The 15478-nt window shown below is 50.6% G+C and overlaps 1 protein-coding gene across 2 annotated transcripts in view; it reads left to right on the top strand.

Annotated features, from left to right (window-relative positions):
* The first annotated feature begins 2462 nt into the window (after positions 1-2462).
* Positions 2463-15478, top strand: part of TOX2 (TOX high mobility group box family member 2) — a 129231-nt gene continuing 116215 nt past the window's right edge. Inside the window, exon 1 of one of the 2 annotated variants that reach the window (XM_059407048.1) lies at positions 2463-2561. In XM_059407048.1, coding sequence (XP_059263031.1) covers positions 2463-2561 — 99 coding nt within the window. Of the gene's footprint in view, positions 2562-3731; positions 3887-15478 lie in introns of those variants that run through there. The other variant, XM_059407050.1, reaches the window with a different exon arrangement.

A 15478-nucleotide genomic window follows, 5' to 3' on the forward strand; every position in this document is an offset into this window, starting at 1 on the left:
TCCAAGAGAAGGAGCCAGGAGAAGTTGTATCAACTTTTATGACCTAGACACAGAAGCCATGTGTCATTTCTGCCATATTACATTTGTTAAAAACCATTCACTAAACCCATTCCTTTTATAGGGGAATCTTATTAGACTCCACTCCATGGAAGAGTAGGGAATTTGTTGACTTGTTTTAAAACAACTACACTGTATTTACCAAAAACAGAAAAGTAAAAAGCCATATAAAGAAACTATTGATAATAATATCAAAGATATAAAACACTCAGGACTGAATCTAATAAAAAACATGTAAAAGGTTCTACATAGAAACTTAAAAAAAAAAAAAAAAGTGAGGCGTGTGGGTGGCTCAGTCGGTTAAATATCCAGCTCTTGATTTCAGCTCAGGTCATGATCTCAGGGTTGTGAGATCAAGCTCTAAATCAGGCTCCATGCTCAGTGGGGAGTCTGCTTGAGATTTTCTCTCTCTCCCTCTCCCTCTACCCCTCCCCTCTGCCCTCTCTAAATAAATAAATAAATCTTAAAAAAGAAAGAAAACTAAAACATTGCTAAGAGAACTTAAAAATGAAAAAAACCTAAACAAATGAAGGGGCATACCATGTTTATGGATAGCAAGACTTAATACTGAAAATGTTGATTTTACCCAAATTGATCAAAAGAGTTAATGTGATAGCAGCATAGCAATCAAAATCCCAGTAGGATTGTGTGTGTATGTGTGTGTGTGTAAACAGACAAGCTGATTTTAAAATGTCAGTAGAAGTGCAAATATCAAGAATAGCCAAGATAGTCCTGAAGGTAAAAGTGTGTAGATCTATTCTATGGGGCACTTACTATAAAGCTACAGAAAATCAGACAGTATGATAATGGCATAAGGAGAGAAAAATAGGCTAGCAGGACAGACTGGAGAATTCAGAAACAATCCATAGACATATGGATGACTTGATTAATAACAAAGTTAACACTGCAGAGAAGTGGGAGGAAAGGTATTCTTTTCAATAAGTAGTGCTGGATGTCTAGATGGAAAAAAAAAAAAAAAGTAGAGGGGCCAATGGGAAATTCCTTCTGATGAGATACGTCAACGTATTTCTAGAAACAATGACTGCTGAAATTTATTTGCAAGTTCTTTCCTTTCTGAACAGTAATTTCCCTCTGCTGTTCCCAGACCTTTAGCAAAAGCCTGTTTCCCACCCACACCAAATCTTGTATTAGTGGGTCTTTATGGTCGTAAGCAATGGTCCTAGCTCGCAGTCAGGACCAACAAAGCTCAAGTAGCAGTTGGGAGCTAAGTTCCAAGCTGGCTCCTGAGTGGGCAAGAGGCTCACTCCCTTTTCTCCAAATAGCGTCACATGTCCAGCTGCTATCCAACAATTCCATTCTGACCCACTTCTGCCTCCTGGCCTCCTGGCCCTTCCCAGCCAGGCATCCTAGTGTGCCAGACCAGGAACCAGAGGCAGTGGTGCAGTAGTAGGAATGAGGGAGTGGGGACTGCTAGTGTAGACAATTCTACAATCCTTAGATGAGAAGGGGAGGAGGAACAGGCCAGCTCCCACAGGTGATGTGAAGAGCTAGGGGGCTTTTTTTCTGTGGGAGAAGGAGCCTGCTTCAGTCACCTTTCTGTTCTGTTCTCTACTCCAGGAGAAGTTGGGGTAGGGGTCGGGATGGGGGGTCGGGATGGGGTGGGGTAGATTCTGGACCCTCAGAGCTTCAGTTTCCAGGCCCTTTCTATCGCCCTCCCTCTCCCTTTCATTAAAGGGGGCAGGTCCTCTGCCTTCTCCCAGTTGGCTCAGACCTAGGTCCTTGGGAGCGGTGGGCCCCCGCTCCCTTGGAGCTTCATTACTGAAGTGACTGTCCTTGCTTCAGTTTCCTCAAACGTAAAGTGAGAGTTTAAGCTCGGCAACTCCCAGAGCCCCTCTCCCAGTGACTACGATCAGGATCAGTGGGACAAGGAGGGAGGGTTCCTCTAAGATCAGCCGCAGGCGCTGGGCCGTGGTCCCCCAGGCAAGGCAGCACCCATCTTGGAAAGTGTACCTGTCACCGCCTTCCAACCCCGCCCCCGCTTCCTAAATATGCCGGGTGGGCCGTGTCCCACTTCTGGGGAGGGCTGTCAAACGGGCTTCTCCTCCCCGCACCCTTGGTGGGGAAAGCGGGACGGAAAAGGGCCGTCTGGACGGGCGCACACCCTTCCCGGACCCCCGGGGGTGCAGAGCCCGGCGAGGGACCTGGCGGCGGCCCACCCCGAAGGATGGGACCCCTCCCCAGGGCCCGGGCCCCCGGCCCTCCGCGGCGCCCGAGGCCGGAACAATAGCGCGCGCGGGCGGGGCGGGGGCGGGGGCGGGGCGCTCCGCCGGGCCCCGCCCCCGGCCCGCCCCCCGCGCTCCCACACCCGCTCGCACACTGGCTCCCACCCGCCGCCCGCCCAGGCACTGCCCGCGGGAGCCGCCGCCGCCGCCGCCGCGCCCGCCATGGACGTCCGCCTGTACCCCTCGGCGCCCGCGGTGGGCGCGCGGCCCGGGGCCGAGCCGGCCGGCCTGGCACACCTGGACTATTACCACTGCGGCAAGGTAGGCGGGGGCCGGGGGTGGGCGCCGAGGCGGGCGCGGCCTGCCCGCGCCTTCGGACCCCGCGCGGCGGCGGGAGCGTCCCGGGCTGGAGTGCGGGGCAGGAATCACCTGGCGGCTCGGGACGGGGCACTCTCGGAGACCCACGGGGGGAGGTGCCGGCGGTGCCAATGTGCGGGGACCCTCACGCGCCAGCCCCGCCGACGGGCACATGCCACTCACATAGATAACCTCGCCGTTACACTCATGCCCTGAGTTGTTCCGTTCACAGGCAGAAGTCACCTCGACAGTCACTCTCACGATGACACAGTGACACGCTCGCCCACGTCCCCCTGACGGCCTCACATTCATTCACAGGCTGACACACAGTGACCCACTGTCACTCACATAGGCAGCCAAGCACCTACTTAGGCTGTCTTACCGTCCCACACAAGTCACCCTAACAGTCATTTATACACAATGACATGGAGTCAACTCGCCCACGTACACTGTCACATCGCCGCATACAAGTCACCCATTCACACGGTACGAGGCCACACACCCCGTTACATGTCCCCATCGCCTGTCACACCCAGTCACAGCTGGGGACAGTCACACAAAGAAGTTGCTCCGACAGTCAAACGCTCTTACGCACAGTCACTCACACGGGCGCACACTGTCATGGCACAGCCACCCATGCACGGTGGACCTGAGACACACTCATCGCCTGGTCGTCACACAGCCACATACGGTCACGCCCAGCCCCCGCGCCGCCCCAGCCCTCACCCCGGTCACCAACTCGCGCGTCCGGGCTTTAACTTCCCGGAGCCGAGGCGCACTAACTGGCCGTTCACTAATTGGCCGTCACTGCCCGGCGGGGCCTGGGATTCCGAGCTGGCAATGGACAGTCGAAGCCTGACCCCTCCCGGGAACGGTGAGCGGGAGTCCGTCCAGGTCCCTCCAGGGACAACAGCCCCCTCCCCCGCCCGCCCGCCTTTTCCGAGATCACAGCCCGCAGCCCGGTCCCCGCTGCTCTGCCAGGCGCGTCCTTCCAATGGAAGCTCGCGTGCCCGGCATCCCGACTGGGGGGCGTCCGATCCCCGCTCCCCACGCCCAGGCCGGCCCGGGACGTTTAAGGGCAGCTGCACCATCTCCTCCCTCGCTGGAGGGGGGGAACTTTCAAACTTAGTTAGAGAGCCAGACGGTGGGTGCGTCCGGCGGTCGGCGCGTCGGTCCGGGGCAGGCGGGAGCCCAGCGCGGCTTTTCGTCACTCGGAGCCCGGATTGAACGGCGCGCGTGGGTTTCCCCGCGGCCCTGGCGCAGACTCGCGGGCTCGGTGGCGCTGCGTGGTGAGTGAGCGTCGGGTGGTTGGATGGGCGGCCCTCGGGGTCTCAACCTCACCCCACCCACCGGCTTTACTGTAGTCCCTTGCTGTGTGGATGCTGCGGGAAGGGGGCGTCCCCGCGCCGAACGCGGGGTCTACGGGCTGGGCCTCCCTGAGTGCGTCCCCAGGCCCTGGGGAGCGGCTTCTAGGGTCACAGGGCAAAGCCTTCCGCAGTTTCCCCCCGGGTAGGGAGTGGGATCCTGGGCCAGTGGACCCTGGCGGCGTCGGGGGCGAGGTGGGCGGCGAGTGAGGTCTCGAAGCGGGTGGATGTGATTATCTTTGTTCAGTGACCGGCAAAGTTAGAAGCTGAAGAAGGGGATGGTGTCCTGAAGAGAAGGCCGGTTCTCGGGCTATTTCCAGTCTGATGGAGGGAAAATTGATTCAAGTAGCAGGTGGAGTCTTGAGAGAGGAGAAGACCTTTGGGTGCCCAGGGCAGCTGGACTGTCCTCTGCCCTTGGCTTTATTTTTTTGAATATTAAGTTGGCAAGGTTCCAGCCTCTGGTTTGGGGATGTGCGTGGGGATCCGGGATTTCTGGCTCAGTGAGGAGGGGGGTGACCTTTAGCCCAGAGTGCTCCTTTTGCGGGTGATGTTTCTGTAAACCCCACTAGAGTGGGGTGGTCCCACCTGAGGGATTTCTGGGGGTGGGGTGGGGGGATGGTCACCCAGCTGAGGCCCCTGCCTTTATTCTGATGCTCTGTAAAGCTCTGACTCAGCACCAAGGACTAGTGTGAAACCTGGCCAGGGAGGGAACCACTCAGTGAATGAGAAGCTGGTGTTTCTGGTTTCTGTCTGTGATCTAGGACCCCTGGCCCAGAGCCAAGAGTGTGTCCAGGTGGGCCACCAAGGTAGGTGAGAGAAAGGTCTGACCTTGCCCTTGGGTGTGATACCTCCTTCTTAATCTTCAGGCTTGTGGCAGGATGAGGCAGGGGAAGTCACTTGGCTAGGAGTGGGTCACATGCCTCTTGGTAGCAGATCCCAAGTGGACAGTCATCTTTAGTGCTGGTGGTTGGGAGGTAGGGTGCATTGTGACCAGGGGTCTGATGGTGAGGGACCGGGGAGGGAAGTGCCCAGGCTCCATTCTTACAAATGATCTCACTGTCAGAACTGGAGCAGAAACTGAGGTCTAAGAGACAGCCATGACCACCCTTGGGACCAGGACACAGCCTGCACACTGGGGGATTGGTCCTTGCAGTGCACACAAGAGGCTTGCCCCCACAGGGACCTAGGCCCGAGAAACACAAGGGCAAACATTTGCCCAAGTGATCCCGGACAACTATGGGACAGCTGACCTGGAAGGGCCCTCGGCAACTGTTTCCTTGGTGACTGTCCCCTTATTGATACTCTACACAGAGATTCCAGCCACTTTAAACCAAAGTCATGAGCAGTGGCTGTTCTTTTGGTATTTTTTGTTTGAGAAAATACATAACTGCAAAAGCTGCCATGGTTTCATTTTTGCTTTGAAATAGATGTTATTTTATTAATCACAATAACTATTAACATGCATTTGAGAAGTAGCTCACCAGATGCGTGGCAGGCATATGGCTCTTTTCATGTAGCAACAGTGCCTCAGTGAGGATAGGAGCTTGTGGCCCTGGGACTCCCAGGATCTATGGCCCCATGCTGGGACCCACGGATCCTCTCCTTCTTCCTCGCTTCCCAGAAGGGGAAACTGAGTCACAGGGTAATGCACTTACAGCTTACATCGCATGTGAAGAGCAGAGTTGAGGCCTGAACCCAAGTTTCTTGACTCCTAGCTTGACACTTAGGTGCCCTCCCCTCAAGCCTCTGTCTCTGTTTAAGGACTAGGGAGAGAATGTGACACTCTTTCTTGGGTATCTGTGAAGTCCCTTCATTCTGACTTTGGCAAGGCACTGTACCAGGCTCTGGGCATTGCCTGGGGGGTCCCCCACTCCACTATGGCAGGCTAGTGGAAACTGGCCATTGGAACCGGGCAAACGTGGGTTCAAATCACCAGTTGTGGCTTTGTGATCTAGGAGAAATGATAGCAACTCATTTTTTACTGAGATATGATTGACACAAGATAAAGTGCAAATTTCAGGTGCATAGTTCCATGAGTTTTGACAAATATGAACACCTGCGTAACCACCATCCCAATCCAGATTTTGCTCATTTACCATACCCCAGAAAGTTCCCTTATACTCCTTTCCAGCCCACAGTCTCCTTTCCTGCCTCTACAGGAAGCGACTTATCTGATTTCTATTATCAATGCTTTATGATGTTCAGTTTCAGTGTACCAAGTATACTTAAGTTCTAGAATTTCGTATGCAGCATATACATCCTTGCATCTGGTTTCATTTTGCTCAAGGTATCAAGATTAATCTGTATTGTGTATATCCATAGTTCTGTTTTATTGCTAAGTAGTATTACCTGGTATAAATGTAGCTCAATTGGTTTATGTGCTCACTTGCCAATGGATTTTGGGGTTTGTTTGCAGGTCGGGGCCATTATAAACAAAACCTCTGTGAACATTTTTATACAAGTCTTTTCGTGAGAATTTGCATGTCTAATGAGCTCCCGGGTGATGCTGCCGGCGGTCCAGCGACCACACTGTGTGGCAGTGGTTTGGTTGTTTGTGTACAGGTTTCTGTGGGCTCCCGGCATCTGGCACAGTGCCTGACCCCCAACTACTCAGGAAATGTGTGCGTGGGTAAGTGATGCAACTCCCCACCCACACAGCTCTGGGCACAGCATCTTGTATTTGATGGGGATCAACACAAGCTCGGCTAGTGAATGATCGGTGTCTCCTTGGGACGAAAATCCAAGGGGTGGGAGGTGCTGTCCCCACCTCACCTCTACTTGACATTTATGAGGCCTGCTTAGCATTTCTGGTAGCTGAGGTCCCCACCGCTTCTTTCTGCAGGGACACAGGTGGCTGTGGGTGGGACCCGTGGGTGGACCTGGGCCAGGTGAGCTCTGAGCTGAGATGGCTGGTTCCGGGGACTCTGGAGGATGGGAGGCAGCTCTTCTTTACTTTCTGTCTTAAATGTGTTTCCCATAGCCCCTCCCCTCATCTGTCCTGAGGGTCCTTATGGCCAAACTTCTGTACCTTATGAATGTCAGGAGCCACAGCCCGGGCCTGGCACTGCTGCCCCCAGTCCACTGGGTGACATTGAGCGTGACAGCGACCTTCTCTGGGCCTCTGTTTCCCTCTTGGCAAAGGGAAAGCAAATCAGTGAACATCAGTCTAGTGAGATGGCGAGCTGTGGTAAGGAGATGTAATGAACGAAGCCTGGGCATGTCCTTTATAATTGTAAAATGCAGTACCCCCAGGAAGGATGAGGGTGCTACTTTCAGAGGAGATGTGCCCTTAGATGCTTCAGAGGGCAGGAACCACGGTGCGTACATTTACTTTTGTATTCCCAGAGCTGGCCTGGCACATGGTACTCAATAAATATTTGCTGAATTAATGAATGCATTAATGAATTCAGGGCTTGCCAGTTTTCCTCTGTAGCTTGAGGAACTTAGCATCTCTTTGGCTCTGTAAAGATATCAGTGAGCACATCAAATCCAGGGCAGAGCAAGGGCCAAGAGTCTCTTGGCTGACCTGTCATTCCTAGAGGAGCTTGCACAAGTAGGACCAGAGGACGGAGCCCAGCACAGAGAGCAGCCAGAAAGCCTGGAAGAGCAGCTGAGTCCTTGCCTACAGGACAAGGAATCCCCCTGTGGGACTGCCAGCCCTGTGTGATTCCATAGGGCCAACTGTTTTGCTTCTCTCATTTCCTAGAACTAGTTGCAAGATGTGAAGGCAGTGTAAGTTCTGGAACCTGGCAGAACCAGGTTTGCATGCTGCCTTCACCATCATCAGCACAGGCAAGTTATTTAACTTCCCCGTGCTTCCGTCTCCTCATCTGCAAAATGGGTACAGCAACACCTCCTCTGTGGGGTTGCCTTGAGGTTGGAAGTCATGCATATACCGCATGTGGCCCCAGCAGGAAACGCTTTCATTTCTACTCATGAAGAGCTGCACAATTGAAAGTTATGAGGCGGGGGAAACTGTTTCAGCCCTGGATGCTGGAGGACTGACTGTCCCAGCTGCTGCAGGAGAAGGGTCCTCCCAACAGCAGGTGTTTCTGTGCCTTGGGTTCTGGATCTGATTTCTCCTGCATTCCGTTGGAAGCAGTCTCTGCTTGGACCGTTCAGCCTAATGAATTAACAGAGAGCTGCTCATTTCCTTGGCGTCTGTTTCCTTCTTGAATCTGTGTGGGAGGGGAGTTGGCTTTATCAGTCAGAGGAGACTGTTTCAAATTGCATCTGCACCATTCGCTGGAGTGGGCTGCTGACCTGGTGCACATCATTTAACTGCTCCTCACCTCAGTCTTCTCATCTGTGCAAGGGGACAGCAATGTCTTCCTCACACTGTTGCTATGAATCTCTGATGAAAGAAACATCTATGGAAGTTTCCTTTGATCTAGAACAGTGTTTCCCCGCCCCAGCACTGTTCACACTTCAGACCTGATAATTCCTTGTTTTTTTGAGGGGGGGGGGTTCTGTCCTGTACATCATCTGATGTGTCATTGCATCCTTGACCTCTACTGATTAGGTGCCAGGAGAACCTCCTGCCTAGTCCTGACAGCCAAAAACGTCTCCAGACTTTGCCAGGTATCCCCTGTGGGAGCAAAAGCGCCCCTGTTTGAGAACCACTGACCGGGAAAATGTGGTGCGGCTACCCTAGAGAGTCACGGGGATGAGCAGGGCGAAACTTTAGAATTGTGCTACCTGTTCAATATTTTGGTCCTGCGTCTCCCTGTCAGTAAATTCTGTATCCACGTGGTTGGCAGCCATCCTATTTACACGGACCAAAAACCTGCACAGTGATTTTTCAGTGTGGTTTGGGAGCAGCCATAAAAACATATGGTAAGTAATTATTAACTTAATGAGTCGTGGTAAATTGTAATTTTATCTCTTAGCGAAAACATGCTGTATAACACGGGATAATAAATTTTGATCAATTATCCTGATGCTTCAACTTGCTACAGTAGAACAGCAAACTTCTGGCGCCGGCTAGAATGAGCAACAAGCCTGGGGTTTTCCAATATGTAATTACCCGTTTACTGCTGGGCTTCTCAGATGTTCAGCAGCTTCTGATTGAGTTCCTACTCTGTGCCAGGGGACCCAGCCTTGTCCTGAAGGCTCAGCCACTCAACGGGAAACGTCTGTTTACTAGACGCAAGGCTGTGTGGGTTTATAGCTTGGCTCAAAATGCAGAGTCATAATTAAATATCTAATTGTCTGGGGCAGTGCCAGGGGTGTAGAAGGGCCTCACATGGCAGAGTCTTTTTTTTTTTTTTAAGATTTTATTTATTTATTTGACAGACAGAGATCATAAGCAGGCAGAGAGGCAGGCAGAGAGAGAGGAGGAAGCAGGCTCCCTGCTGAGCAGAGAGCCCGATGCGGGGCTTGATCCCAGGACCCTGGGATCCAGGACTTGAGCCGAAGGCAGAGGCTTTAACCCACTGAGCCACTCAGGCGCCCCACATGGCAGAGTCTTAAAGGAAATGCCGGGCAGGCTATGTGGGGGCACGTAGAATTCCTGGAAGGGTGTCCTAGGTAGAGGGAAGAGCTACTACAGGGACACCTGGCGGGTGGTTTGGGGGTATGGCCAGCCTCAGGCAGGGAGGCCTGCCTCCAGGGGAGCTGGGACACCAGCAGAGATTGTCATAAAGAGTGTCCCATTCCAGCTGGCCTGGTTGTAAGTAGAGGAGTGCCTCGGAGCCAGAGGTGTGGAGCCAGAGTAAGGAATGTCTCATGTTGCTGAATCATCAGACTTTTGTCCACCGCTGTCTCTTGGTCTTCTGCTGCTGGAAAAGTTTAAAGTCTTGTGTTTGATTTCACCCAGTAGTCAGGGATGCTCTGCTTCTCAACCTTCAGAATCACCTGGAGGGCAATTGAAACACAGATCACCGGGTTCCCCTCTCAGAAGTTCTGACTCAGTAGGTCTAGGGAAAGGCTGAAAAGGCACAGTGATAACAAGTGATGCTGATGTTGTTGGCCTGGGAAGTACACTTAGAAGAACATGGCTCTAGACTGTGATGTGGGAAGGTTTCCCCCCCGCCCATGGCTTTGAACAACAGGGATGTGTTGCTGGCCTAGGCCATGTAGCCTTGGCTCAGACATGGTCAGATATCCCAGTGACCCCTGAGTTCTTCAGGCCCCATGTAGGTTATGGGGGGAGTGTCTTTCACCTTGGAGACAGTCTTACATTGGCTTCCTTGGAAACAGACTCTAAGATGGGGAATTTCCCCTGGAGGGTTTATTTGGGAGGAAGTTCCCAGGAAGTGTACCTGGAAGGGAGTAAGAGATGCAGCACTGGGTGGGTAGAGAAGCTGGCCTGGAACATGGTCACTTCAGAGTTGTCCCAAACCGGGGTGAGGGAACTGCTTGTGCGTCTTGGTTCTCTCAACATCCAGTCATTGGCATCAGTGCATCTGACTCTCTAGGGTAGCCGCACCACATTTTCCCGGTCAGTGGTTCTCAACTTGCTACAGTAGAACAGCAAACTTCTGGCGCCGGCTAGAATGAGCAACAAGCCTGTGGCAGAGAGGTTCTCAGTGCAGGGGAACAGCTGTGACATTCCTGGCATCTGGGGATGAATGCACAGGAAGGGGAGCACCAAAGTGCCTCTCTCAGGGAGATGCATCTTAGGGAGAAAACTTTCCCCTCTTGGGTCCCTTGGGAAGTCAAGGGCCAGCATGTTGATGATTTTTAAAAACTCCGAGTCACTTGCTGGGATTCATCTTTATCTCATGATGGGAATGAGAGCTGGAGGATAATTGCTTCTTAGGTCCGAATGAAGAAAAATGATAATTGATGGAATTTTCTGTGCCCAAGGAAGTTCTCTTGAGATGTCATGCACTTTCTTGTGTGGCGGGGAGGACTCCACACTGATTTCTGAGAAGCTTCTGGGCCGTGCCTAAGTGAGTTAGCTCTGGGTAGGGGACCATGGCTTTCTTCTTGGGCTGGAGTCCTGCCACAGCTTCAACAAGAGGCCCTTCACCTGGTCCCTGCCTCAGTGTTGGCCATTGTCCATGACTGTCCTATCCGCATTGTCTTCAATGGCTCCCAGGAAGCTTGGAGGTAAACGAGTAGGTCCCGGGTAGCTATATCATAAGATACCACGCATGTCTTTTGCATGTTAACTTCCAGTTTCATTTCAGTCTCTTGTCATTTTCACACTTTATCTTGAGTCCTGCCATATTTTTTTTGAAATTTGTTTTTATCCTTTGTAAGGTACACAGAACTATAGTAGGATATAAAGGAAAACATGGAGGGCCCATTCATTCTCATTTCCTCTCCCCACTGCCCTCAAGCCCCTCGCCCAAACGCTAACCCCTGAGGGGAGTTGGGTGAAATACTTCTAGTCATAACCATTCTTTAGTTCATATCTTTAGTTGTCACCTTTTCATTTCCCAGAATTTTGTATTGTTTCTTGATTGATCTTGTATCAGAGTATCCCATTTCTTTTTTCTTAAGTATATGTGAGTATCTTCAGTTTTTTTAAGATTATAATACAGAAGAGAAAAAGTTATCTTCTGTTTCCTGTGTTAGCTCTTTTCTTGGTAGTTAGTTCTGTTCACATTAGGCCTCTTTTTATGCTGATATTTTCTACAAATGCCTGGTGACTCATGACTGACATTTACTTGTAAACAGACGTCTAGACTGATCAGTCTGTAGTTGTGAGTTGTGAGTTTCCTCAATGCTTGCGAGATCCACGATTCTGTGGATAAGCAATGTGAATGTTGATTTTGGGTGCCCTGGGTATGGTTTGTGGGATGACCCTTGAAGCTGGGGTCTTCTCTTAGTGCAGGGGACAGACAAGCTCACTTAAGGCTGGGGCATCTGTTTCTCAGGTAGACCAGCAATCACCCAAGGGCACTGGTTCACTTTGTTTTTCCTGCCTCATGGCTAACGACAGGGGGGAATCCCTAAGGCACATCTCTCATTTAATTGGAGTTCTTCTCCCTGCCTTTAGCCTGGAGGCAGAACCAACAGTCGCTTCTCCAAGGTCTGTAGGCTAGCACAAAAGTCCAGTCATGTCCCTGGCCCAGGGCTTCCTGCTGCCTGCCTTTGGGGATGTTCTGGGGTTCAGTTAGGATAATAGCTTTTCCAGAGGTCTTTTGTTGGGGTGCTGGTGCCTTGGAGGTGATAGGCTTCTTTGTCAGTCTGACTGCTTACTTCCAAGCACTCTTAGTATTTCTGATCCCCAGCCCTTTCTTGTGTTCTAATGTTTTTGTTTTTTGGAGTTATTCTATTTTAATCCATCTATCTATCTGAATTATTAATATATATGTATGTGTATGTTCTGTTGTGTATCTTTTTTCTTTCCATTCTAGCGTTGTTTAGAAGAAAGGAGAGGCAAAAAGTGTATGTCTATCTGCCATCTTGAACAAAAAGTCCCCTCTCGCTGATTTTTATTGTTAAATTTTGTGCCATTTTATGGAGAAAAGTAGGGTGGAAAAAGCACCATTTTATTTGCTGTGCATTTACCCATCATCGGCTCATTCTCATATAAGAACTCTGCCAGGCACACATGTCCCCATTTTGTAGGTGAGAAAACTGAGGTCCAAGGAGGTCATGTTACAAAAGGCAGCAGAGAAACTGGTTGGCTGGACCGGAGTTGAGAGTGCTCTCTCTGCCCCTCTCTCCTGCAGGCTCTGTGGTGTCAGGCCGAGCTCCCAGCCTCTGCAGGGATGGAAGAGGGAACCAACTTGCCCCTTGGTTTTACTCTTAATGTATTGGCTCTTCTGTGGCCCAGGGGGATTCCCAGCTGGGCCTTCTGCCTTGGTTTTCAACCTTAAACATCACTTGGTAATAGAATGCCTTCATATTACAGCTAATTAAAACGTGCTTATCTTGAAGTTGGGCCTAATTTGCAGGGATGATTTAGAAACTTGTTGGAAATGAATCCTACTCAGTAGTATAACCCAGGGTCAATCTCATGCATAAATTTTATTGTTCCATTTTGCTGTTTTGACTTAAATGGAGCTTGATAATGTGGAATATGGACCCTGGGCCTTTTGTTGCTCATTTACTTCGTGAATATTTACTGAGTGCCTCGTGGTTGCTACCTACACTATTTAAGGAGGTCCTCTCACCCCAACCCCCATGCCCGTTTCTATTCTGTACATTCACTTGAGCTGTAAGTGAATTGTTTTGCAAAACCAGATAGTGGATTCAAGTGTGATTTTGAGTTCAGTGCAAGTGCCTGACTTCGTATCCTGCCACTTACAAGCTGTGTGACTTTGGATCTACCATTTAACTTCTCTGATCTCCATTGTTCTCACATAACCACAGCTGCATCCCAGGTTTGTGGTGAGGCCTTGGGAGATCACGTACGTCATGCCCTCCCTCACTCCTACGGCCAGCTGCTGTTCCAGTCACCTGGGCCCTCTGTAGGATAGCGAACACAGGCTCCTTCCCAGGTTTTTTTTTTGTGTGTGTGTGTGTGTTTTATAAATGGTACAAATAGTAGAGTCTCGGGAGCTTTCCAGCTCAGAATAGGTGTCATGGTGGGTTTGGTTGGGGTGGTTTCTTTTCTCTCCAGATCGGTTCCCTTATTTCTCATTGTTCTCCCACAGGGACTCTGTTAGGTTTGGTTAAACATTCAGACTTACAGGACACACATGGACCACACTTGGTCCCTGTGTCCTTGACAGAGGTGGGCAGGACCCAGCACCTGCCAGCAGGGCACAGGATCTGCTCCTCCGCAGGAGTAGTTCCAGCCACAGCCCCTGCTTCGATCCATGGAGGCGGCCGCCAGCTCTTCTCTTGGCTGCCCAGCACCCCCGCAGACTATAGTGTAGGTGCAAGGGAATGAGACCCACGATGTGGGTTTGGAAGTCATCCTGGCTCAGAAGCCTTATTCCCCAAAAGGACCCATAACTTCTGTAACAGCTCTACCTTCCAGGGTTTCTTGCCGGGGGCCTATCAGTTGTAAGAGTCACTACACTCAGGAAAATCTAAAATTCGGTTTCTTTATCAGATATTTATAATTTATTTATAGTTACTTCTAGTCCAGATGCAGCTTACCAGTCAGGGGTCATTTTTACCATAAGCAGAGTTGCCTAGTAACATAGTTAACATCTTACCTTCATCAGGTTTCCAGGGGAGTTCTGCTAGACAATTAACAAAGGTGAAATTCTCTTGCAGAGAGGAAAAGGAGTTGCTTAACCCTTTACCCCCATAGACAACATCCTGCTTTCCCCAGAGAAGTGGTGCTTTTCAGGATCTTTTTGGAGGGATGAAGGAAGTCCTCCATACGGTTGGAATATATTCTATGCTTGTTTATGTTTTCTGATTGATCTGCGTAAGACAGAGACATAAACTCTGGCCAAGAGATATGCTGTGGAGTCACATCGGCTTGGGATCAAATGCCGGCTATGCAACTTACAAAAAATGCATTCATTCATTCAGCCAGGCAAAGAACGTTTGCTGCCTGCTGTATGCAGGGCTGTGTTAGATGCCAGGCAGGAACAGGTGTTTAAGACCTGATCCTTGCCCACGAGGAGCCACAGTATTATTAGAGAGATAGGAGAAAATAAGGAACTCCAAATGGGTATCGGATTACCAGGCCAGGCTGGCATGGTCAAGGAAGCCTTCCTAGAGGATACACTCGGTCTGTGCTTGAAGGTGAGGAAGGTAGAGAAAAGCATTCCTGGTAGAAGGGACAGCATGTACAAAGGCATAGGAGGGGACCACAGTGTCAAGAGATGAAGCTGGACAGGGGAGCAAGGGCATTTGGAAAGCTACTTAATACCTCCGGCCCCCTGTTTCCTCATCTACACAACGGGGTTACCAGTGCTTACCTGCTTATGAAATTAAATGAGATAATAATGTATGTTTAAGCACCTGGGAGAGTTAATTATAATTCCTTTCCCAATCTGTCTGTGGATGCCTAAGAGCCAAACTTTGCCCTTAAATGAGAGACACGAGACCAGGAGTGAAAACAAACACACACACTGGAGGGGTTGGCCACCCACCTGTGCGAGGCAGGCGTCTCCTCCAGGGGCTCTTCTGTTTGTTGCCTTCCCTCTCTTTTCGGTTGAAGCACTCAGTGTTTGCACTCTGTCTCAGATTATGTCTTAGAGTATCAGTGAAGCACATAATTGTGTTTTCCTAATGGCTCGACATTAACAATAAGCCACGACCCTGTTGAGGCGTTCTCTGGGACAATTTTCCATCTGCCAACAGCCTTGTGCCTATCCGATGCTCTGTCAACACATCCTGTCATTTGCTGCTTTGTCTTGCTTTCCTGAAAGGCGGCCACCTCCCACATGCCAGCTGGGGATGCTTAGCTTTTGGGAACATTTACTATCCAGTGGCCACAAGTCACACATCAGGATGAGCCAAGGAGCTGGCCGGGCCACGATCAAGATCTTTCTGATGTGTAAATTGCATCCTGCCTTTTCCCAGGGGCAAAAACTACTCAACGGCTCTCTGTTATGGCTTGGAGAACTCTCGCCAACCTAAATCAGACCTCTGCTTAAAACCTTCCAGTGGCTTTCCCTGGTGTGTAGATAACATCAAATGCCTTTTTTG

Source organism: Mustela nigripes, chromosome 7, assembly GCF_022355385.1.
Source record: "Mustela nigripes isolate SB6536 chromosome 7, MUSNIG.SB6536, whole genome shotgun sequence".
Classification (NCBI taxonomy): domain Eukaryota; kingdom Metazoa; phylum Chordata; class Mammalia; order Carnivora; family Mustelidae; genus Mustela; species Mustela nigripes.